At 40.4% G+C, this 24,481-nt stretch overlaps 1 protein-coding gene across 12 annotated transcripts in view; it reads left to right on the plus strand.

Annotated features, from left to right (window-relative positions):
- FMNL2 (formin like 2) overlaps nt 1-24,481 on the plus strand; it is a 259,317-nt gene that overhangs the window by 160,601 nt on the left and 74,235 nt on the right. For 8 of the 12 annotated variants that reach the window (XM_073305475.2, XM_073305481.2, XM_073305474.2 and 5 more), the window contains exons 4-7: nt 3,903-3,979; nt 9,391-9,474; nt 12,930-13,082; nt 14,748-14,867. In XM_073305475.2, the coding sequence (XP_073161576.1) occupies nt 3,903-3,979; nt 9,391-9,474; nt 12,930-13,082; nt 14,748-14,867 (434 nt within the window). The remainder of the gene's footprint in view (nt 1-3,902; nt 3,980-9,390; nt 9,475-12,929; nt 13,083-14,747; nt 14,868-24,481) is intronic. The other 4 variants (XM_073305484.2, XM_073305483.2, XM_073305486.2 and 1 more) reach the window with 1 other exon arrangement.

The raw sequence follows: 24,481 nt of genomic DNA on the forward strand, positions 1-24,481 counted from the left end.
GTGAAAGGCCCTGTAAAAATCTTGAAGTCCATGTCTCTACTACAGCGGCAGAGCTATGCCATTGCAGCTGTGCCGCTGTCGTGCAGATGCTTCCTACATCGATGGAAGGGTTTTTTCCATTGATGTAGGTAATCCACCTCACTAAGAGGTGGTAGTTAGGTTGACAGAAAAATTGACCTAGCTGTATCTACAGTGTGGGTTAGGTTGACGTAACTTTGTTGCAAAGGGCATGATATTTTTCATGGCCCTGAGTGAAGTAGCGATGTCGACTTAAGATTTAGGTGTAGACCAAGCTTGCAAAAGTCTCCCAGATTCCAGTCCTAACAAAACAGATGGAATCAAAGAGAAATTGTTAGAGCATTGCTGTTTTCACAGTTCATTAGGCAAAGAGTTAAATAGATGTTACAAATAAAAGAAACATCTGGCATAAGGAAAGATGGATTTAACGGCTTGTTGTGTTCTCAGTGCGGTTCCTAGTAGCTGTTCGTCCTCATAACAAAAAGAAAAGGAGTACTTGTGGCACCTTAGAGACTAACCAATTTATTTGAGCATGAGCTTTCGTGAGCTACAGCTCACTTCATCGGATGCATACCGTGGAAACTGCAGTAGACATTATATACACACAGAGACCATGAAACAATACCCCCTCCCACCCCACTGTCCTGCTGGTAATAGCTTATCTAAAGTGATCATCAAGTTGGGCCATTTCCAGCACAAATCCAGGTTTTCTCACCCTCCGCCCCCCCCCCCCCCACAAACTCACTCTCCTGCTGGTAGTAGCCCATCCAAAGTGACCACTCTGTGTGTATATAATGTCTACTGCAGTTTCCACGGTATGTATCCGATGAAGTGAGCTGTAGCTCACGAAAGCTCATGCTCAAATAAATTGGTTAGTCTCTAAGGTGCCACAAGTACTCCTTTTCTTTTTGCAAAGACAGACTAACACGGCTGTTACTCTGAAACCTCATAACAAAAACTACCACCTTTGGCACTAGTTGACCCTTTCTTGGCAATCTCATCAAAGAGGTCAAGGGGTGAATGGAAATGGAGGGTGAACAGCAGACCTGAAATGAACTTGAGACCTAGATGGATATTTCTACACTATTAACGCTACAGCGGCATAGCTGCCATGCTACAGTTACGCTGCTGTAGTGTGGACGCTTGCTACAGTGACAGAAGGGGTTTTTCCATCATTTTACTTAATCCACCTCCTCGAATAGCTCGGTTGTCAGAAGAATTCTTCCATCAATCTAGTGCTATCTACACCTGGGCATGGGTTGACTTAACTACATCTCTCAGGGATGTGAAGTTTTAAGTGTAGACCAGCCCTGTGTTTGAGATGGACTACCAGTGTTTGCCTAAAACAGCCCACCAACGATGAGCCCTTGATCCTCTTTTTTCAGAGAACTGTTTCCACCTCCTTTACGTCAGAAACGGTAATGAACCACCTGCCTCAGTATGTCAGCAGAGCTCCTGTAATCCTTTCCCAGCAGGATCAAAACCTGCTAACAGGAGGAGTGTTTTAGACGAACACTGTTACATAGTCCTGTCGTGGTTTTTCTGGGGTCAAGATGGAGGCACACTGGCAGCTCAGTTGGGGAAGTTTGCATAGCTGTTGTCCTGGCTATCCTGTGGATAAAAAGAGGAGTTTAGTCTCTGGGGTTTTGAACATGGTAGTACATTCACAAGGGGCCTCATCCCAATTTGCTTTCAAATACATTTCAAATCACTGGTATTTATTTACCTCAGCTGTTTGCTCATATTGTGTTGATGTTTTTAACAGCTTTTTTCTTAAAAAAAAAACCAAAGCATAGCTCCTATCAATGACTGGTTCTCCGTCTTCCAGCTTAAACAATCACTGCTTTGTGTTGCCATACAATTAGCTTAACCGGTGTCTTGTGGTAAAATACGTATCCTGCCACAATGCTCCAAGCCCAGGACCAACCACACACCACTGGAGTTGAGGTGGGCCTATGCTATTGAAGAAATACAATGGGGCATACACTAGGTATCATTTTCTTTCCTGTTGGCCTTCATTAGCTCATGTCTTCAAGGCTGCAATAAAAGTATCTTCTGACACAATGCCTCTCGTTGTGGGAAGCGACAAGAAGGAAATGCCATTCTTAACTTTAAATTTGTCCGCAGCTGATTATAGTAAGAAGAGAAAGAAAAGAAAATAAACCAAACGGTAAACAGGGGCTTTGTTTTTTCCTGGAGCATTTTTCAGATTCATGTAGTGTTTGGTTTGCTCTGTGGTCAGTCCCTGGGCACGTTGAAACCCTTTTTGTCCTAGTGCTATTGTCAGACTCCCCCATTATGACAAAATCAGTGTAACCTAAAAATAACTTAATCAAGTTTCTCTCTTTTGTTTTGTTTTATATAACTAGTCAGCCCAGATTGCAAAGGGGAAAGATTTACAAATGGGCTCCTTGGGCTGATGCTTGGGGGAGTATTCACATTACCATAATTATTGCTGTAATTAAGGTTGTGTCAGCATTTTGTATCCTAAATGCTTGTATGGTCAGGAGGAGGTAGTTCCAAACACTGTCATATAATATTCATTTGAGTACTCAAAGTCTCCTGGAAAAATAGCTATTTTCCCCTTGTGAGCTGCATTTTCAAGCACTTAGGTTAGCCATGTTTAAATTATATATTGCTAAGCAAATCACAGTCTGGTGGCTTCTTATAGTCTTATAAATTACAGAACACTTAATTGTCTCTGCTCCAGGTTGCACACAGCAACCCTGTTGGAGGATAATAACCATGCAACAGGCAGTTGTGGAACATTCTTCCCACCTCTGTCTCTCCACCTTCCCAGCTTTCCCATCGCCACTGCAACACTAGACTAAGGCTTTGTCTTCATTGCAAAAAGAAAAGAGATGTGTTTTTACATCACGACACAGCGATCTTGAGGGAATTGGAGCCCCTGCAGTGACAGAAAACCCCTTTCCATTTCTGTAAGAAGAATCTACACTATGGTGCTTTGGCAGCATAGCTGTGACACCATTGGTGTGCCACGGTAGTGTAGACATGGCCTCAATGTGATCAGCAATCAGCATTCGGTGATATAGTAAGAAACGTACAGGAACATTTCCTCTCTCACAAGAAAAATCCCCAAAGAGATTCAAGGCCAAAAACCACATTCAGTGTAACACAGACCAGTGTTATACAATTCAAACTGCTCTTCATTCACATTGCTGGACCGTTCAAGATAAGGATAGAGTTGGCTTCAACTCTGAATTTCCTGGGTTCACGCATTCCCACTCTTGCTGCCACTGGTGGACCTGCACCGATGGGAGATATTCAAAATAAAGCAAGATTATTAGAGAGTTCTGTACTGTATTATAACTCAGTAGTTTACTGATATTTGCATTTGATCTGGGCCTCATTCCAGCCTCTAATTTTGCACCTACAAATAATCACAGCACACAGATTGTAGTACTGAGATATCTGGTTATTTGTTTGCACCTACAAATCAGGTAGTCAGATGTAAATGCCAACAACTCTTGTGTTGTGGAGACAAGATTGCAGGTGCAAAATTATTGGCCATTGCTGAAAATCATGTCCCTATGCTGGAACTGTCTGAAATTTTGGGTGCTAAAATAGAAATTGTATTGTAAAGAAATATATATTCCTTTACAGAATTTTAATTCTCCTTTTCACTTCCACAGTTTCAAATGAGGAAATTACAAAATTGTATTTGGAAGCAGGAGTTATATTTCTGAGTGTCTTTTAGTTGCTAGTCTGATTAACAGTCTTTCATTTCTCAGGATTTGGAAATGTGCTCAATATATTTTAATATTTAACATATTCTGTCTCCTATGGGATTATGGCATTTTTGAATAGCGTCATGTGAGTCCAAATATGTTTCTCAAGTATTTTTTCCCCCAACTGAATTATAGAAATTCAGAAGACGAGTCCAAGAATCTACGCAAGTACTACGAGAACTGGAAATTTCTTTAAGAACAAATCATATTGGGTAAGAGTTATGAATATCCACTGACTGCTAGCTTTGGGCAAATATCTCCATGCTCTTTAAAGAATGAGGTGGCCTAATGTATTGGTCACTAAAGATTAGAAGGCTGGGATTTGGGCTGTGCAGTACATTAACGTGTTAGCTGGTCATCCCTGAAGGCTCAATTTTAATCTGCTCATTGTAGGCCCAATCCAATTGCCTTTGAAGTCAATGGGAAGACTGCCATTGACTTCTTTAAGAGCTGTATCAGGCCCTGGGGTAAATCAGAAGAGAAATGAGACTCATAGGGTCTGCAGTTTAGTCAACCACTCTCTATCTCCCCCCCCACCTCCCCGTTTTATAGCTTCTGCTCAGGAAACCTCAGGTCTGGAATAGTAATAGTTTTGCAGAGGAGCAATGAGATGTTGTTTTGGAAACTTCTGCATTTCATGTTTGCATGATGCCTTACTGCTAGCTAATACTTTCACAAGCACAAAACTTTCTTCAAATATTAATAGGAAAATGAATTTTGGAGAATTACCTTTTTCTATTCCACATTCCATTTCAAATGCTTATTTATATCAACTTTGCAAACCTGTACTCAGAACCTGTCTCAGAAACTGAAGAGTTATTCAGCATTAGCATGTCAGACCAAAATAAGATTTCTTTAAAGCTTTGTTAAATGGTTCTAGTATGTGTGCACCTAAAATAGGTTCCTGAGGTAGATTTCTGCACTTGGCGATTATATCTTGATGAAACAAGGAAAGGAGTAGTTGTTATCAGCTTGACTGATGCAAAAAAACAGCTGTTTTCTTAATCACACTGGGTTTCCTTCAACAGAAAACTCTGTCTGCCAGCTTCTTTGGCACAGAGGTCATAGAAAGTAACTGATTTTGACTCTGGATCAGGCAGACAGGGTAAAAGACATTGAACTGTCTGCACGGACAGGAGCATTTCTGCACCTACAGCACTATCAGGGAGTCCCTGGACTGCCAGCTAAGACCTGGACAGTGGGAAATGACTCAATATTTTAAAAATAAATTTGAGGCATTTGCTTACTTAGGCTGATGTGACAAAGAGCTGGTACTAATCTGTCTGAGGAACCTCTGTCCCGGGGTGATGGCAGTAGTCTCAGTAAACATTGTGAGCACAGTCTTTGTGATGTCTTTCCAATGGGCCTCTTTCCTTACATGGGCCTGGAATAGTTGTTGGCTTAGCTACATGAGAGCTGTATGTCTGTTCCATGGTATGTTGTGGTGTGCTGCTAAATCCCAGAGACTAAATATGGGAGCAAGCAACAGTCTCAGATTATCGAGGATTAAAATCAAGATTCCACTCCTTAAGAGCCAAAACTGCAGTTGGCAACCAGCTGTGATGAAATACAGTAGGACAGTGCATGTCCGGGATTTCCACAAAATGTCAAATGACTTTCTGAAACATTACAGAAATGAAGTCAAATTGACCATCAAATACTGAAGTTGAAACCATCATTTCTAATACAGTGTTGGCAGGGTTGCAAAGTTTCAGGATGAATCTTCCAGAGTAAGCCAATGCAATCTGTAAGCAATCGTAGCAGTTTGTCAGCAGCTAAAGTACAAGCTATAAAATGTTGTGGACAATTTTTTTTCCATGGAATTTTCAGTGGAAGTTTTCAGCACATCAGCTCACTCTTGAATTTTTGGAGACTTGCACCAGAGTTAGCCTTTCAAATCCCATTAAAGTCCATGGCTGACTGTGGCTGAAATGTGTGCAATTCTTTGATAACATCGAAGTGGTGATGTGTGGCTCTTTTGCCACACAGTGTAAAGTAAGTAACTCACCCAAGGCTGACTTTACCTGATAAAGGGGTTCTTTAGCAAAAAATTCTTCTAAAGGTGACAGTTTCCCCTCTCCCCACCCCGTCTAATGATTTTTTAAAGAAAGCCTCTCTTAACCCTGTACAAGATTGTAAGCTTCTTTGGGAAGGGGTATTTTTGGGATCATTAAGTTTTGAGCATATTATGGGTGCTACTGGAAATTAATATATAATAATCCTATGTGCTTCTCTGGCAGACTGTAAGAGACAAGGAATATCATAATGCATAGCCTATGTTTTTGTGTGGAAATTCTTGACATGTTCCGTCTTACAAGATTTGAAAATGTGAAGGAGTTGTTTCCACGTGTTGTTCATAGAATCAAATCCAGACATCAGCACTCCAGGGAGCTACAGCCTTTTGATGTTTTGGTAGAAGTCTGAGGCCCTACCTCTGTGGTGGGAGAAGTGTAGCAAGTCTTATTTTCTGCCTGGATAAAATAGTTTGTTGGGTTTTTTTGCATAGTTTTTTATGGTTAATTGTAAGCAATTTGGGATGGGAGTTGAGAGAAGTATCCTTTCCATTGTAATGAATAGCAGTGGGGGCTTGGCATGGCACCTCTCTCAGTTTAATGGAGTGCTCTCAGTTTTCATCAGGGCTGTTTGGAATCCCTTAAGCAGGGCCTGCAGAACATTGACACTGTCCCAAAGTTTCTTGGGATATTACACATATATCACATCATCACTACAAGACAACTTCATCTTGGAGGACAAAGTTGAATAAGTGGCATCATTAAGGAAAGTCTGTTTCACAGAATGACACTTTAATTTTTCTGAGGTAAACTCAGATCAGCCTGAGGGAAGAGAAGAACTATAAAAGCCGCTTTTGCTTGTTTGACTCTTAATGCTAGTGTTGGCTGGCCATGGCCTCACCATTGGCTGAATGATGACACTTCTTTTGGAAGATAATAGTTTCTGACTATAGCTATGCTAAGAGCTCCTTAAGGTACAGAACATGGGTGCTGGTAGGGGTCCCAAGGGCTGAGAGTTGCTTTAAAAGGTAACATAAATCTGGGGGAAATGCAGCCATATCCGCTGACAACTTTGGGATTGGGAGTTGCTAAATAGCTGCAGAGAAAATGAAATCACTATGGGTTGCATGGAGAGGTGAAAGAGCAAACTCTTTATGCTAACAGAAGTAAAGTATTGCAGAAAATTAAGTGTCCCCAGTAGAGCTGCTCCATATTTACATGGATGTAACTAAGAACAGAATCTGGTCCAACGTCTTAGTACTTGAATGAATATATAGATGCCAATACAGTGTGAACTTTGTGTTTTATAATAGTTTTCCATTTTAGATACGTATATAGCACCATTTTGAAACACTTGGATGCTCTTGGTATGTGGCAAACATCTAAACGCACTCCATCTCCTGAGTCCTTGCTATGTTTTCTGCTTTATTTCTCCCCTTTTCCAGAATAAATAATTTCTCACTAGAGTCCAAAAGCATCCAGGCTGTGTCATTCTCAAATACAAATGTATGACTTACCACAGATATCCAGAAGGAACCATTATGGCATATTTTGTAAATAATACAGTCTTACAAAATCAGTGCAATTTCCAAAATGCATATTTTCCTTCAGTCAACTGGATGAAAGATATGTGTGGCAAAATGTAGATCATATACTACTCCTGGGGGAATTCTGCCCCACTGCGCAATTCAGAAAATGTGCACAGATTTCCTTTCCCCACAGATATGGGCTGCAGTGCTGCTAGCCACCACTAGGGGCTGCTGGCCCTGCAGAGCCCAGCTCGCACATAGAAGACACAGCTGTGGGGAGGGAGCTAGCGGGTTCCTGGCTGCTGCAATTCCCAGCATGCCCTGAGGGAAGGAGAGGGTGGCACACAGGAATCTCCGTGAAGCCTGGGACGGAGCATCAGGCTGTTTCTCCCTCTGGGTCCCTGGGCTCTGTGGGGAGTGGGTGGGTGTCTGGGCAAGGGGGGGCACCCACGGCTGAGCTTGGGGGGGGGAGGGCTGTGGGTATCTGGATTGGGGGGGTCTTGTGGCTGGGCTCTGGGGGGAGGGGTGTGGGTATCTGGGCCAGGGGGCCCCGCAGCTGGGCTTGGGGGGGTTGCAAGTATCTGGACTCGGGGGGCCCTGTGGCTGGGCTCTGGAGGAGGTTGTGGGTGTTTGGCCTACCGGCTGGGCTCTTCGGGAGGTGCGGGGGAAGTGGCAGAGAAACAGGAACTGGGTTGTTATAGGGGTTTCTTTAACTTTCTACTCCTGAGGGAATTTTTGTGTGTGTCTGTACTGTTACAGACATATTTGCTGACAGGTATTTTGAAAAAAAATATCAAAATAATTGAAACTGGTATGATTATATAGTGTTATTTTGACAAATAAAATGTGCAGAATTTTAAAATATTGTGCGCAGAATTTTTAATGTTTTGGTGCAGAATGCCCCCAGGAGTAAAATACATACCAAGATGTTTATTCTACAACGTAAATAGTATGCTCTAAAACATAAGGCCTAAAGAATAACTCAAGGCTAGATTGTAAATTTACAATCTGCCCTGAGTGAAGGGCAACGCACAAATGCGCTGCCCCAAGAGCAAACTAGGGAGGGAATTGTAACTTTGTGTCATAATTCACTCCCTGGCTCTCAACTTATTCCAGGGGTAAATATTCTGCTACTGATAAATACTTCGCTATGCTGGTTGGTGTGTTGAGGAGGTATGAGGGATGAAGCCAAATCTCCACCCATTCTCCACCCCTTGGGTTTGCTCAAAACTAGGTCAAGATTCTCAAACCTTAGCAAACTAGCCCTGAATTTTTCACTTTTCCAATAATAACCAGTAATGTTTTGCAGGATTTCAAATTTTGTTGCAAATATTTTGCACGGCTCTGCTTTAGGGGCTTGAATTTACTTTAACAGGTTAAAGCCTTTTTAAAAAATGTGATCTCATATTAGTATGAGAAGGAAAGCTTATTTTTTAAAGAGATATGAAGTACATCATAGTGTAGCCTTGATGTTATTATTCCTTAGCTTTTTTGTTGCCTATAACTTCTTGAAAGATCACTAAATGCCGGTACATGGAAAAAATGAAGCCAATTCATATGACTCTTGCATTTCAAGAAGCCCATAAATGCTGCTCTAGTATTGGCTGATTCCGTGGTTTGAGCAGCTTGCTGTGCCAGAAAGGAGATGAATGTGGGTTTGGAAGGAAGCTTCAGCTACATTGGTAGTGTTGTCATGGTACGTGTCTACTAACTACTCCAAATTATACTGGACCTTTCAACAGGAATTTAATTGTTATGGGGAAATGGGCAGCACTTACCAGAACCAGGTTTCTTTATTAAAAAGAAAAAAAAAGCAATATATCTGTGTAGGTTTTCCTGAGCAGTGCAAAGTGTGCATGGTATAGATATTAATGGTAGAAAACGTTTTCTTATTTGTGATGCTGCACACAAAGGTATATTTGTGAACCCTCGCTTCTTGAGTGAGAAATGAAAAGCATTTGCTCAATATATTTCTTTTCACACAATGGATGTTTTTGTAGATTGACTGAAACAAGAATTTCGTCAGATATGCCCCTGCACTGAACAATGAAATCCACTGATCTCTAATGATTTTTCTAACAGGTGGGTCAGGGAGTTTTTGAATGAAGAAAACAAAGGCCTGGATGTTCTGGTGGAATATTTGTCATTTGCACAGTACGCAGTCACGTAAGTAAAACATGGCTTATGTTCATCAGGGTTCGCAAAACAAAACAACATAGTGTAATATAGATAGACTGACAGAGAGAGTAATATCTAGTCAGATGCTGTACTATTCCAGTAAAGTTGTTTCCATTGCAGTAGCTTGCACAGAATTATGTAGGTTCCTTAGAATCAGAGCAAATGGCAAAATTAGATCCCAAATGTTGGATCAGAGCATATTGCAGAGAGAAGGAAAACAAAAAACTTTGCTTGTATATTTATGCCATCTGAGCCAGAGGCGGATTAGGGATTTGTGTGGCCTGGGCCAGAGCAAGTGGGGACCCCTCCCCACTCCTTCTGCCTGCAATCCGTCCTGCTTCCTGCCCCTGCCCTGCACTCATGCCAGAGAAGTGAGTTCGGGGTGAGGGAGCTTCCCCTGCTTCTTGGCAGGAGCGCCAGGCGGAGCGGGGCAATCCCCCCGCGCCCTACCCCACTCCCCGGCAGGAGCGCCAGGCGGGTGGAGCAGATGGGGATGCAGGAGCGCCCATTTTTCTGGGGGGCCCTCAATTGGCGGGGGGGGCCCTGGGCACAGGCCCTGTTGGCCCAGTGGCTAATCCACCACTGGTCAGAGCAGTTTTTTTTTAAAGATTAATCACATCTGTTTTAACTTGATCCCCTCTTAGTGTGACAAAGTACAATAAAGAATGAATAAATTTTGCGTTACATCGAGATATTGGCCTAAGAAAAATGGCCAATTTTTTACCTTCCTTTCCAAAAGCTTCTTTTAGATCCCACTGTTTGTGTTCCTTCCCTCAAATATCATGAGATCATGTAATGGACATTATATTCTTAAATATATGGGCAAGGTTGAACTAAGTACACCCAGACAATTTTTTCAGCCATGTTGTATTATGATATAATACCTATGAAGTTCAAAGCAAAATACTCACATTAACTAATTCTCACAATACTCTGTTAAAGCTGGGTAGGTATAATCAGATCACTTTTATGGATAGGTAGATTTCAAGAAAGAGAATATCTATTAAAAGACCACTTAGGAAGTCAATGGCAAAACTAGGAATAAAAAAGGAGTCCTGGCTCCCTGTTGTCTGACCTTACTACTAGACAACACTTCCAAATGTATTGTTATTTGTTCTGTATTAAAACAATGCAAAGTTGGAAAAACTCATTATGGGCCTGTCATAAATATAAAGGGAAGGGTAAACCCCTTTAAAATCTCTCCTGGCCAGAGGAAAAATCCTCTCACCTGTAGAGGGTTAAGAAGCTAGGATAACCTCGCTGGCACCTGACCAAAATGACCAATGAGGAGACAAGATACTTTCAAAAGCTGGGAGGAGGGAGAGAAACAAAGGGTCTGTGTCTGTTGGTATGCTGCTTTGCCAGGGATAGAACAGGAATGGAGTCTTAGAATTTAGTAAGTAATCTAGCTAGATATGCGTAAGATTATGATTTCTTTAAATGGCTGAGAAAATAAGCTGTGCTGAATAGAATGGATATTCCTGTCTGTGTGTCTTTTTGTAACTTAAGGTTTTGCCTCGAGGGACTCTCTATGTTTTGAATCTAATTACCCTGTAAGGTATTTACCATCCTGATTTTACAGAGGTGATTTTTTTTTTTACTGTTTCTTCTATTAAAATTCTTCTTTTCAAGAACTGAATGCTTTTTTCATTGTTCTTAAGATCCAAGGGTTTGGGTCTGTGGTCACCTATGCAAATTGGTGAGGATTTTTACCAAACCTTCCCCAGGAAGTGGGGTGCAAGGGTTGGGAGGATTTTGGGGGGAAAGACATTTCCAAACAACGCTTTCCTAATAAAATAAACCCAGATAAACATTTGGTGGTGGCAGTGGAAGTCCAAGGACAAAGGGTAAAATAGTTTGTACCTTGGGGAAGTTTTAACCTAAGCTGGTAAAAGTAAGCTTAGGAGGTTTTCATGCAGGTCCCCACATCTGTACCCTAGAGTTCAGAGTGGGGAAGGAACCTTCACAGGGCCAATGTAAATCATTGTATCTTCATTGACTGAAATGGAGGTAATTTAAACAACTGAGGATATGTTCTCACATACTCACAGGGTTTAACTTCATTATATTTAGGCTTGGATGGATTAGATTTTTGACGGTAAGTGTTGGTAAGTGTCGATTTCGTCGTATGCACACAAACCAACCAAAAAAAAAAGATCCATCAGTAAGAATTTACAGATAGGCAAAGTAAGAAAATTGCTGCTTGAGAACTTATTAGAGTTCGATTTAAGGATATTTACTTTATGTATTTTGTCATAGGATGTTGTGAATTTGTGCATTAACAGTTATAAAGCTTTAAGTTTTTGAATATCAATGTCCAATGTCATAAAATAATTATTTTCTGACCCCCCTTCTATTTTCGTGCAACTGTGAAGATTTAAATAGCTAAAAGATTGTTTTAAAATGCTTAAAACTCATAATTTTGTGCAAATAGGAAAATTTAAATAAATAAAAATAGAAAAAAATCCTTAAAATTGATATCTGTCAAAATTGTAAAAAAATAAAAATTGAATTATGCCAACCCTAATTACATTGTACTTATAACTTCTTATATGAAATGAATGTGGTAAGAAAAGATAGAGCTGCACATTGTATTGTACATACAAACCCTAGCTAAGTGGAACCAAATTTTTTTTTTAAATTGAATACATGCCGATGTATATTACCATTGAAAAGAAATGAGACTTTTGGTGGAATTATAATAAAAGTAATGAAGGAAAATTATATGTTTAAAAATATTACTAACACTGGAAAAACTACACACAGCTTGTTTTAAGGATTTTCTTCCTAAAATTGTATAAGTGGAAGCAAGTTAACTTGCCAGAGTTTTTTTTTCTTTCTCTCTCTCTAACGTGGTAAACGTAAGTAATAACCTCAAAAGATGTAAGAGGAACAACCAACTCTTGCTTTAAATGGCAACAAAGTGGGTGAGGAATAAAAAATCAAGAAAATCTGTAATGATTTTTGGTAATGTATTACATATGGTTCAAGATTAGCCTTGGCCAACAAGCCAGTATAAATGCTCAGTCACATATTGATGGATGAAATTAAATTAATAGCCACACAGTGTATTGATTTATTAAAATAAAATTAAGACAGCTTTGAGCTTCCCCCTCCACTCTCCAAGGCTGTTGTTCATCAGCAAATCAGTCAGTGTATTTTTTTTACATTGAAATAAGATTAATTCATGGCTGTTTGAGTCTTCTTAAATTATATCCCTATGTTGCTCATTTCTCCTTTTGTCAAGTTCCAAATTTGCTGCAAAATGTACTTGAATATAGCACCGTGTTCCAGCTGAAGGGAAATTATTTTGCATTGCTTTTTTTATGTTTTCGTGTAATCTGTTGGGACCTAGTAAATCTGCAGATGTTTAACAGGAAGGAAAAAAGCTATGTACATCTTTTTTTGTGTAAGCCTACTTTGGAATTTCTATTTCCTTTCAGTTTTGACTTTGAAAGCTTGGAGAACAATGTGGAAAATTCAATGGATAAATCCAAACCTTGGAGCCGTTCCATTGAAGACCTGCACAGAGGAAGTAACTTACCCTCGCCAGTTGGCAATAGCATTTCGCGCTCTGGCAGGCATTCTACTCTACGGTAAGGCCATTTAATCAGGGAGTAGGACTACCTTAGAAATGTGGGTTCATGAGTGAGGAGGATCACGTTGGTTTTAAAGTTATAATAATAATAATTTGCATTTGTATAACACCTTTCATCCCTAAGCCCTGTACAGATTCGACATACGTAGGAACACTTTGCACTGAAATGCAACCAACTTTCAGGTGGAATGAAGCAGTAACTTTACAGCACACAGCAGCTCTACGCAACTGTTGAGGGGATTAAGAGAGGAATACATCGTCCATTTTCAATGGCAGAGTAATTTAAGCAATTGAATAATGTAATTATTCAAATTAGAATGTAGCTAGCACACTGAGTGCAATCTCTTCTCTTGCAGACAGTGCCAAGGGGTCTTTAATGACCGCAGGTGGTCAGGCCTTCATATCTAACTTCTCATCCAAAATGCAGCATCTCCAACAGCCCATTACCCCCTGAACACCATGCAGGAGCACTGAATCAAAGGGAAGACCATTTCCCTGTTGCAATACCAACATCACCTCTGGCAGCACGCTGACTTTTGCTTTGAGGTCTCCTATCCAGGAATTGAACACACATTCACCCTGTTCAGTTTGTCATATCTGACAGGATAACCGCTGAAGAGAGCAGAGAGGGTGACTATTTTATATATGTTCATGCTACATGGATACTTTTTCATGTTACTCAACATAATGAACAGCAACTTTAGGGTACCAATATAGTCAGTTGTGTCGGCAATTCAGTATGGCAGATGGAATTTAATGGTCTGTGGTTTTCAGTTCTTTGGCCCCTTTAGGATATTTCTGGTTAATATCAGCTATTGAGAGGATAAGGAAACTTGGAACCACCAAATATTTAGTAATTTGTTCTAGATCTTCCACTTGAAGTTCAGATTTAACTTGCCAAGTACTGCTAGGTTGGGCTTTCTTAGTCCCAGATCAGGGGATAAATGGATGCACTTCAAGCTACAGCAGCAGTTGGAATGGATCTGAAGTGTAAAAGATTTAATTCAAGGATTTCAGAAGGCTAAAAGGAGAAAAGTGGAGACTTGGAGCTGGACGCAGCCCTTTCTGAGAATACACAGAATTGTAAAATGAAGTGAAACGAAAGTGAAATGTAGTGGCCCAGGGAACAGGGTTTTCCTGAAAATGTAGCACAGGAGAAATCTTTTTTATTCTCATTGATGCACTGAATTATTTAAGTGGGTCATTTTAATCTCCTCTAAAAGGTACTGTCACCGTGCCTGGTACCCCTGAGAAGGCCAATATGACACACCCCCTTATGCTACTTGTGGACTGCAAAAGGATTTTAGTATAGGCATTTCATTCAGAATCTGGTATTTATTGTTCAATAATGTTATTTTAGGTGGATTCTAGTCCTGTTCTTTGTCACTGGGAGGTGTGTGTGACTAGTATACCAGGAATGCATAATTCAGGTGTGCATTACATGTTGCTTACATTTTTTCTCTTCCTTTCCTCTCGTTGCCTTCCATCCTTCTTTCCTCTTTCACATATCCCCTCTTTCCTCCTCCTCTTCTTTTCCATATCACCTCCTCCTCCTGTGCATCCTTCCTTTCCCTTCTTCTTCCTTTTCCAAACCTCCTCCTCCTATCCTTCATTCCTTACATTTTCCTCATCCACTCTCATCCATCTTTCAAAATGCCATCAGATCGGTTTCTCTGCATGAACAACTTCAGTTCAAACGCCGCCAGAGCTGCTTTTCACCCAACTGTCTCTGGAGCGGCTTCAGTTTACACTCTGCTGGTGAGGCTTCAAGCCGGAAAATCTCGTAAGTCACAGGTGTAAGGTTACACCCAGGAGAGCTGTGTAGTACATGGTAGCAGGGTATTTAACTGGTGCTCATGTTTTATAATATGATAACCACATGTCTTGGGTGAGGCATTATGCCAAAAGTGGGGGTTCCCAGCTTCCGAAATGTGCAGTTATCACATTATAATTCATATTTCAAAGTGTAGTTTGGTTCTGTAGAGTGGGTTGTAAAAAGAAAAAATAAATTTGAAAATTGTAGTTTGAAACAAATAGTTGTTTTCATGTGAATAGTTTTATAAGATTTATACATAAACTGCAAAGCCATAGTTGTTGTTTATAGTATTGCATAATTTAGTATTATTAATAGTAATAGTAATAACAACGTCGGCTCAAACTCAGACTTATTTGTACTCAGACCTAAGGAGAGTTTTATCTGATTGAGGACTTCAGGATTTGGCCACATAATGATAAATAACAAAAGCTTATTTCAATTGCATCTGAAAACACTGCAGGACTATAACCCAGTAGGACCCCTATGCCCCATCCAGTTGCTGTATTCCAGGTGCTTCATCCTAAACGATGCACACTGTGTACGGGGCCATTTTCTAACCGATGTTCCTTTTTTACAGGAAAGCTGCATTTTAGGGGAATAAACTAACTTTCAAAGTCTTTTTAATTAGAAAAAAAGTGTTTTTTTCTGAAACAGACTTTTTGCTTTGCAAATCAGCAGCACCTGATTTATGTCAATTTCTTTACGATCATTTTTATTATTATTTCTGTAAGATGGCAGGCATCTTGGGTTACACCCGTTCCAATGGCTTGAATTATTCCTAACAGTGTTTAACTTGTATAGGTCTTCAAAGCTTAGCTGAAGCTACTAGTATGTGTTTACACTTGTGATAAAAAACCGGCTGGCACTGAGACTCAGGGTCTGGGTCAGCTGACTCAGGCTCTCAGGGCCTGGGCTGGAGGCTATAAAATTGCAGTGTAGACATTTGGACTTGGGCTAGAGCCCCTGGCTGTGAGACCCTTCCCCCTTGCGGGGTCTCAGAGTCTGACCTGCAGCCTGAGTCCTGTGAGCCCAAGTCTTTTATTGCAGTGTAGACATTCCCATAGGGTCCTGGATTGTCCTAATGCCTGGGTTGTAGTTATAAAACACAAATAAATACAATGAATCTGAAAGAAAAACCAGACAATGTTGTGAAGTAGGTGTAGAGCCAAATTCTGCCCTCAGTTATAGTGATGCAACTCCACTGATATTTATCCCTACTGTAAATCCCTCATAGTTGATAACATTGTCCTTGTCTTCCTATCCATTTGTTTGTCCCTGTCTTATGCATGGCCAAGATTATCCATCACTTTTCAAGTTGTTACTTTAATTGACTTTCTGCAGCTCTATGTCAAATTCTGCCTAATTCCAGTCTCATAATTGTTTCCATAGCAACTAATATATTTTAAAGAGGAAAGAGCATGGCAAGACGGGGGACAGAAAACACAAAAATGTGGGCAGAATAAGAAATGTATGTGGCTTAACTGAAATATATGATAGAGGGTGGTGCTTTAGGGATTTTATTGTCACTTAAGTGGGATGACAGCATTACTCCCACTTGAGAGTCACGCTCTCATTTCATATTTAAGCCAATACAAATTCTTGAGCACCCTTCTCCATTATGTATTCTGTGTATGCTGAATAGGCCAAATACTGAGGTCTTTACTTGGGTTATACTCAGACAAGCTTCATTTATATCATTGGACTCTATGGAAGCTTGCCTGAGTTAAAAAGAAGTGGGAACTTCAGGAGTTGACTGTATCCTGAATATGTTTTCTTTTGTATGTATGCGTAGGTATATATTTTGGAGGTGATAAGGTTCCCTCAGAATCAGTTCTCATTCAAATTTGCACTTAAAACAGGACTAAAATCCCTGTATCTGATATTCTAAAGATTTAATTTAGTCTCCAAATTTAACTCAATCACTATTCATGGGCCTGTACATCTGCAACTTTGAAACCACTGGAAGAGTTCTTTTCCTTGTTTAAAAATGGTACATGGGGGGGGGGGGGGGAAGGAGTTGTTCTTGGGTCAAGAATAACATACATTCCGCTTCACCTGGACCAAATGTTTATTCCCCAGCTAGAGTGGAGATGCTGATAGGCCTCCGTTATTTCAATGTTTGTGGGTGCTGCTATTTTAAAATGTTTTCTAAGCTTCCCCTTTTTGGGAGCATCGTTCCCTGCCTTTTGTAGAGTGCAAGTTCATTATCTCTCAGTCAAGGGGATCCAGTTATGGAACCAGAAGGAATCAGGTGAATCCAGAATCTTGCGAACATCAGAACGACACTCACAACATTGACACCCCCTTCTATCCCTAAATCCCTACCCCCCACCAAAAAAAAAACCCCTCTACCCCAAGCAGAGTTTTGACCCCAGAAACAGAGAAGTGCCAGTGACTCCATGAAGTCCATTAGGGACTTGCTTTATTATTATTGCTTTTACATGAAGACCTTCATGGTCATTGGTGGCAGTATAAAATCCTAAGCTAGATAGGCGGGGCTGGGAAAGTTGAATAACAATATGGTGTAATAAGACCTAATTCACCAAGGCACTTAAGCACGTGCCTAATTTTTAGCACATAAGTAGTCCCACTGAAGTCAATGTGTTAGGCTTGTCCTTTGCTCTACTGGGGCCTTCATTCACTTTATATACATTAGTTTGTTGCACGGGTGTTTTATAGTTGTCCATGAAGGGTCTGTAGAAGCTGCATGAATGGCTTGTAATTGTTAGACTTACTTATCAGTTTGACTGCTTAGGGTTCAATCCTACAAAGTTCTGAGCAATGAGCTCCCTTGGCAGCTCTTCTTGGCAGTGTTACTGGAGAAGCAGGGGCATGGAGACTGAACTAGGTCTTCAGGCTGGCTAGATGACAGATGTGGGGATCTGTGCTGTACCACATCTATGGCAAACTGGAGCTCTCCAGTCTCTGAAAGGGTCAGCTCAGCACCTTTCACAAGAACTAAACTCATTAATACATTCTTAGTAAATTCAATAAAAGGAAAGAAATGGTTGCACTAGTACTGAAGTGGTCTGTTATTAAATCTAGATGAGGACTATATGAGACTGGGGAACCTTGGCTGTAATGTATAGTCAGCAACGATTTTCCTTTCCCTCCAACTGGCTTTTTCCATATGGATGCAGTGTAATAAATTTGGAAATATCGGATCATACATTCACACAGCAGACATCAGCACAAGTATAAAAACATAAAGTAGCCCAGCCACAGATGACCCCCCTCTCTGCATGTCTAACTGTAGAAACTATTATGGGGAGGGTCCCTTTTTTTCTTCTTCAGAAACTTTTTATTGGTTTTCTTTAAAAGAGGGGCAAAGGCAATAAAAGAAGAACCATATGAGTTTAATTACTAGAGTAAATATACTATCAATGACATAATTTTTGACGTGCAGCAGAGAGGAACTCAAAACCAACAGTCATCTGAATGTTCACATCAGTCTAACATTTGGTAACAAGAAATGAAAAGAAAGCAATAGAAGCTCAGGGCATAACCTCATCCGCCCAAGTTTGGCTCAGTTCTAAGTGAGGGGTCTGAGCTACTGCCAATATATTCTAATGCTAGGAAGGAAACAAATACCATAGGGCAGTATTACAATTGCCACTAAATAAAAAAGCACTGATTCCAGTGCATAGAATCAAAGTAAAGAAGTCCATATGCTAAAGCCATCACCAATCTATGTCACGTAAGTTTCTTTGAGGCAAGTAGCATTTGATATAGAGAGCATATTGGAATCAAGGGTAAAATTCCATTCTCCAGTCTGCAGTATGAATATCTTCTCTGCACTGCAGCTTTCTATTGCATATTCTGTACTTGTTCCTCACCCTGAATAGCCACTAAATTCAATGAAAGTTCTGTGAGCATAATGATAATAGAATGTTTTAACGGTAATCCATGGTGTGGAGGATGATGGGAGAAGGGGGGAGACAGGGATATTGCCCTAAATGGAAACCCAAAGCACAGAGCAAAAACACAAAGAGTGATGCTGGAGTAAACCCACATAATGAACTAGTCTATATCAGAGTCCACGGAATTGGATAGCTCACTATCTTTCTGCAGAGAGGTGAACTAGATAACTTTTCGATCACCTTTTGACCGGCTGTAAAAGGGTTTTCTTCTAGAGGGGAATCTCAGAACAATCTCAGAACAAACATCTGCTGGTTCTGTTTAGCTGCAGTTTTGCCGGATACAGTAAAGATATGTTCATACCTATTGCCGACAGGTGTTGTTTAGCTAGCATGAATCTACTCTGCTTCTTTAGAAGAGATGAATCTATAAGGTTACAGATTGAATGTGGACCCTTTAAGATCCAGCTTCTTAAATGTGCTCACTAATGTAAGGATTTGAGTAGGCATGTGGAAAGGCACATAAGTAATTAGGAGAGTGGGTCAGGAGTTTTCTCAGACTGAGCAGATTTCTTTTCAGGTAGTCTCTGGGTGATTATTACATAATTATATAATCTGTAGTCAGATGTATATAATCTGTAGGCAGTGGGGACCCAGAGTAATCCCAAGTTTCAGAGTAACAGCCGTGTTAGTCTGTATTCGCAAAAAGAAAAGGAGTACTTGTGGCACCTTAGAGACTAACCAATTTATTTGAGCATAAGCTTTCGTGAGCTACAGCTAGCTCACGAAAGCTTTTGCTCAAATAAATTGGTTAGTCTCTAAGGTGCCACAAGTACTCCTTTTCTTTTTGCGAGTAATCCCAAGAGCTTCAAAATATTCTCACTCTCCAGACTCCATTTCTTCTGGCACTCCAGGCAGCCTGAAATTCTGGATCCTGGCTTTGTTCTCCAAGTCATCTTTTATTAGTATAAGGAGTGTTTCCATCTGTTACATCTGACAAAAAAAATCTATAGATATTTAAAGGAATTTTGGAAATGGAGAAGAGGCACTGGATTTTGAAGACTTTTTCCTAAAAATGGTAGACTGTAGATAACAATAGTTTTGATTATTAACATCCAAAATGTAAATCACGTGTTCTTTCTTTAGCACCTTGAAACAGATGTGAGAGAATTACATAAAAGATCTCTACATAGCTACAACTAACTTAGAACATTATGTTGCAGCTTCTTAATTTTTAAGAAATATATGTACTTTAATGAATAAAGGCAGCTGTCTTTAATTTCCCAAATTCATGTTCAAATGGGGGCTCCAAAAGGGAAGTATTTAGTCACATAGCTGACCTTTGTGCCACACAGAGCTATGCATTGCTTTCAATTCCTGTCCAGCATAGATCTGACCCCTAGCTAGCATATAATGAATTCATATTACGTTTAGATAGCTTGAGTTCATTATTTGGGCAAACAGTGAATTTCCCACTTTGAGAATGGAAGGAAAAAGTGCATAAGTGTTCAGCACTGGCAGTTGCTGAACACAGTCACAAGTGTTTACTCAAGTAGGCTATAGAAAACCATGCAATCAGTGCTAAATGGTGGGTAGATGTAGTGAATTAACCCCTTAATATGTTACTGTATAGGGCCAGGTGACCTTTACAAATGGTATCTGATTATTAAAACAACCAGCAATGAAAAGCAGACCAGGAATAGAGACTGTTAGGGTGTTGACACATCAAAGCTCTCTTTGCTCTGGGGTTACAGACAGAAAGGAGTAAGCAAGATAGCTCCAGTTTTTAATGTATGAAACTTTCATTATGATAACTGAAACCACACAAAAGTTGCCTGATTTCATATTTGATAATAAACTTTAGGACTGATCTTGTCAAGTGCTGAGTGCCCCCAACTCCTGCTAAAAGTCACCTGTCTGAATTCAGGCCTTGAAACTCAGTATAGGTTAGCTAAATGTTACAACTTTTCAAGTGAACTTGGGTCCTGTTTCTATCAAACCTGCATCCAGTTTTGAGTGAACTGGAGCTATTTATGTTTTTGGGTTCCTTTTACCTCAAAACTCAAGTCTGTAAACTCAAGTGAATTGAAAGCAAATGAAAAGTTTACACAAGCCCCCGAGAACCAAAACTGCACAGCTGTAACCAAGGAGTAGAACTTTGCTTCGCTCTCAATAACTTATCAGTTGACACTCATTTCTCACTAAAGATGCCATTTCTTACTCTTCTAATAGCATAACGGATGCAGCCATGGAAATTTCTGAGACAACAAGGTAGGATGTGGTAACTCTCTAGCACAGTGAATTCTAAGAAGGCAATTCCTGATACAATTTGCCATGCCACAGAGCTGGCTTAGTGATTTTATTTCATACGTATTAATTGAAGAAAGACTTCGCTTGTATGTCTTTCCATTGGAACACATGTGGCAGCCCTACAACGAAAGCATGATTTTTTCCTTCCAAAGGCTTTTTCCTTTCCTAAAAAGCTGCATATGACAGTGGGAAGCTAATGGAATTTTCAAACAAAATTAATTGCAGACTTCATTCAAACTCTGTGTACTCTGGAGAGCTTCTATCCATGGCACCCATTTCCCTTTAACTAGAGATCTGATCCCTACTGGGACTGAAGGAAGAAGGTGGGCAAGACAGAATTAAGGCAGTTATAAGCCCAGACCCTCTGCTCTGAGCACACTATACAGAGGATAATGCAAAGAACTGACTACAAAAAATCAGTGAACTATTTTGCCTCTGTATGCAACAGCTGTACAGACAAGTGGAACCAAATGTGTAATATTTAAAAACTAATTCAGAGAATTGTAATACTTTCCTGAATTAGGTGTCCTGCACAATATTTTATATTTATGAATAGAAAATTTAACATTAGTTGGGATGAGAGCACCAGTGATGCCAACTTTTGCAATTTTATCACAAATTTTGTGTTATCTGGTGTTTTTCTTAAAGCTCTGGCTCCTGGAGTTGTGTTATTTTTCTGAGAACCTCATCTTTCACTTACAAAAAATTTTTGGTCTTCATGGTTGAGCAGAAAAATTTGAAAATGTGACTCCACTAAAGGCTCAAAAACCAGAAGTCAATAAAAACAGCTCAAAGTGTTCTTTTAAAAAACTCTCAACATTTTAAGCCAATCTCATGATTTTGGGGGGCCTGCTGCATGAGTTTTGAATGTTTGGGGTTGGCAATACTGGAGCACCTTTCCATGCTGTTACTTGCAGAGATATGAATTTCTTTAATTAGGTTAAAACTTGGTGTCTCAATCAGTGAAATAGAGTGAACCTGACAAGTGCACAAGGAGAAGCTGCTAGCCTGAAGTGGCTGAGAAAAATTGAATGACTTTGACCTAATAGGAGGAAGCAAGAGGTCTTGAGTAGTCAAGAACAAGTAGATGGTCTGAGGTGGGTTAAGAGAAAAAGTAATAGCTGAGTGTATGCAAACAGCCTAGAACACCAAGGAGAAAATACAGAGCTGGGGCAACCGAATATATGTCTGTTTCCCAGAGCAGCCTAAAAAGAAATGGCTAGCCTAGGGCAAAATGAGAAGAAGTTAGGCCTCCCACCCACCACATTGGATAAAAGTTAGTGATCAGCCCAAAGTGACTGTAAGAATTTGCTGCCCCTCATCAAGAAGCTAGGACTCTTTACTATATAAATATGGTATTGTGCACAAAAGTAAAATCAGGCCTCGTGGCCTATGACAAATGGAAACCTTTTGGTAATTAGTTTTGCCTTTATCTTCATTTAAACTTATAAATATTGAGGGTTACCGTTTAAATCCAGACAAAGTTGTTGGCTTGCGAACCATTTCGAGCCACATAAATATAGTGAGGCTTCATAAAAAGTTGCCTGTGGCCTTGTATTGATTTTGCATTGTCACAATAAAGGAAGGTGAGAAAATGCCTGGTGTGGATATTCTGGGTCATTTGACTATTGGGAGTAGCTGTGAAAAAAAACTAAACCAGTTTCCAGAATAACTAGGTTTTATTTCAGATTTAGAGAGACTAATTCTTATTAAAGAAATGAATGGGTGACATATTTCAACTCCATTTACTGAAATGATACTGAGGAGGAAAAATATTAGTAAATGAGGAATACTCAGAGCTTAGGAACACTGTACTTTGTGATTCTTTTGGTCTTTGAATTTTCAGTGGACAGTAGCAAGGCAGACTTCTGTCTATCAAAAATTAATAATTTACTTGAGTTATTGCAGTAAAGAAGCAGAATATGAGAAGGAAGACAGAGAGAGAAAGACTGACAGTACATGAAAAACACCTTTAGTCACATAAAATCACATTAAAAACTATTCAAGAATGTTAAAAAATTACAATATATACACAAAAATATATGAATAAAATAAAGCAAAACACATCTTAAGCAAACATTAAACAAGGATCAATAAAGCATCATCATCACCTGGTTCACTCAAAATATTGTTAATAACACCAAGTCAACCCAAAAGTGTCCAGATTACAAGTCAATCCGTAGCCAGGCCACAATCAGAGTGTGGAACAGCCCTAGCACATCACACCGCTCTGTCCCAGCCATTATGTTCTGGTGATATTTCAAAGGCTAGTGTTGCTTGACCCAGCAAGAAGTTAGCCAGGCAGGAAACAGGCTCAATGAGAGCACTGTATCTCACTGTGAGAATAAACAGGGACTTGGAGAGAACCAGTCCAAAACTGCTAAAAGCTGTTGCAAAAAAACAAAAAGAGAAATCCAACAGGGGCAATGTAGGAGAAAATGAAACACTGTGTCTGAAGCCAAACAGATGGGGCACTGCGCAGACACTTCAGGGGTAATGTGGTGCACAAAACAACTGGTTGCTACGATGCTGTGCAGGACCCTCCACTGCAAGTCACCGGAGCGCTTAGGAAGAGGAGGTTTGTGCAGCATCCTCCAAGCTGGGGACAGAGAATCCCCCAGGCTGCATCAGGACCATCAGAGAGGGTTGCATAATGCTGCCGCAGCTTGCCAGACATGCCACAGAACTGCCTCTTGGTTATGGTTATAAAAGGAACATTCACCGAACCCTTCCAAGACAACAATCTGCCTGTTGCACCAGGATCTCATCCACAGAAGGGAGACAACTAGTGAGGGGAACACAGGATACCTGCTGGAAGAACAGTCCCTGCAAAAACTTTTTGCAAACACTGAACAGCCTGCTGAGGGAACACACCTGGAATTCAGCCAGGACCTTGTCCAAAAAATGTACAGACCAGATTATGCTCTGAACAGCAAGAGCTCTCGGAGACTTCCAGATTGACCAACTAGGAACAACCATGTGGGACAGCTTGGTCAACCCACCCTGGGTAAAAGCTGTAATCAGGCTCCTGGAGAAAACTTCAGCGGGAAAATATGGGTTAAAAAACAGTGGCTCTTCCAAGAGCCATAAACTGGAAAATGCCTGGTCTGATTGCATGCTTTGCAAAAGTAGCTAGGTTTTTCAAAAGACCATTATAGAATGGAGACAAAGCGAGCCTCTGTGATCGAGATGGCAAGGGATGTCCAGGCTTGCTGAACAGACTGGAGGTGACGGGATGCCTCCCTGCTGACTAAATCAGTGAGCCTCTAGCCCCCTTCATCTTGGCAGGAACAGCAAACAGGGTGCAACCAGTGGTAACTATTTAAAAATGGTTAATATGCCTCTGAATCTGGCCAAAAGTCTCAGGTGGAGGGGGTCCAGACACACTAGCCAGTTCCAGAAGATTGAGGCCAC

Source organism: Lepidochelys kempii, chromosome 11 (assembly GCF_965140285.1).
Source record: "Lepidochelys kempii isolate rLepKem1 chromosome 11, rLepKem1.hap1, whole genome shotgun sequence".
NCBI lineage: Eukaryota > Metazoa > Chordata > Testudines > Cheloniidae > Lepidochelys > Lepidochelys kempii.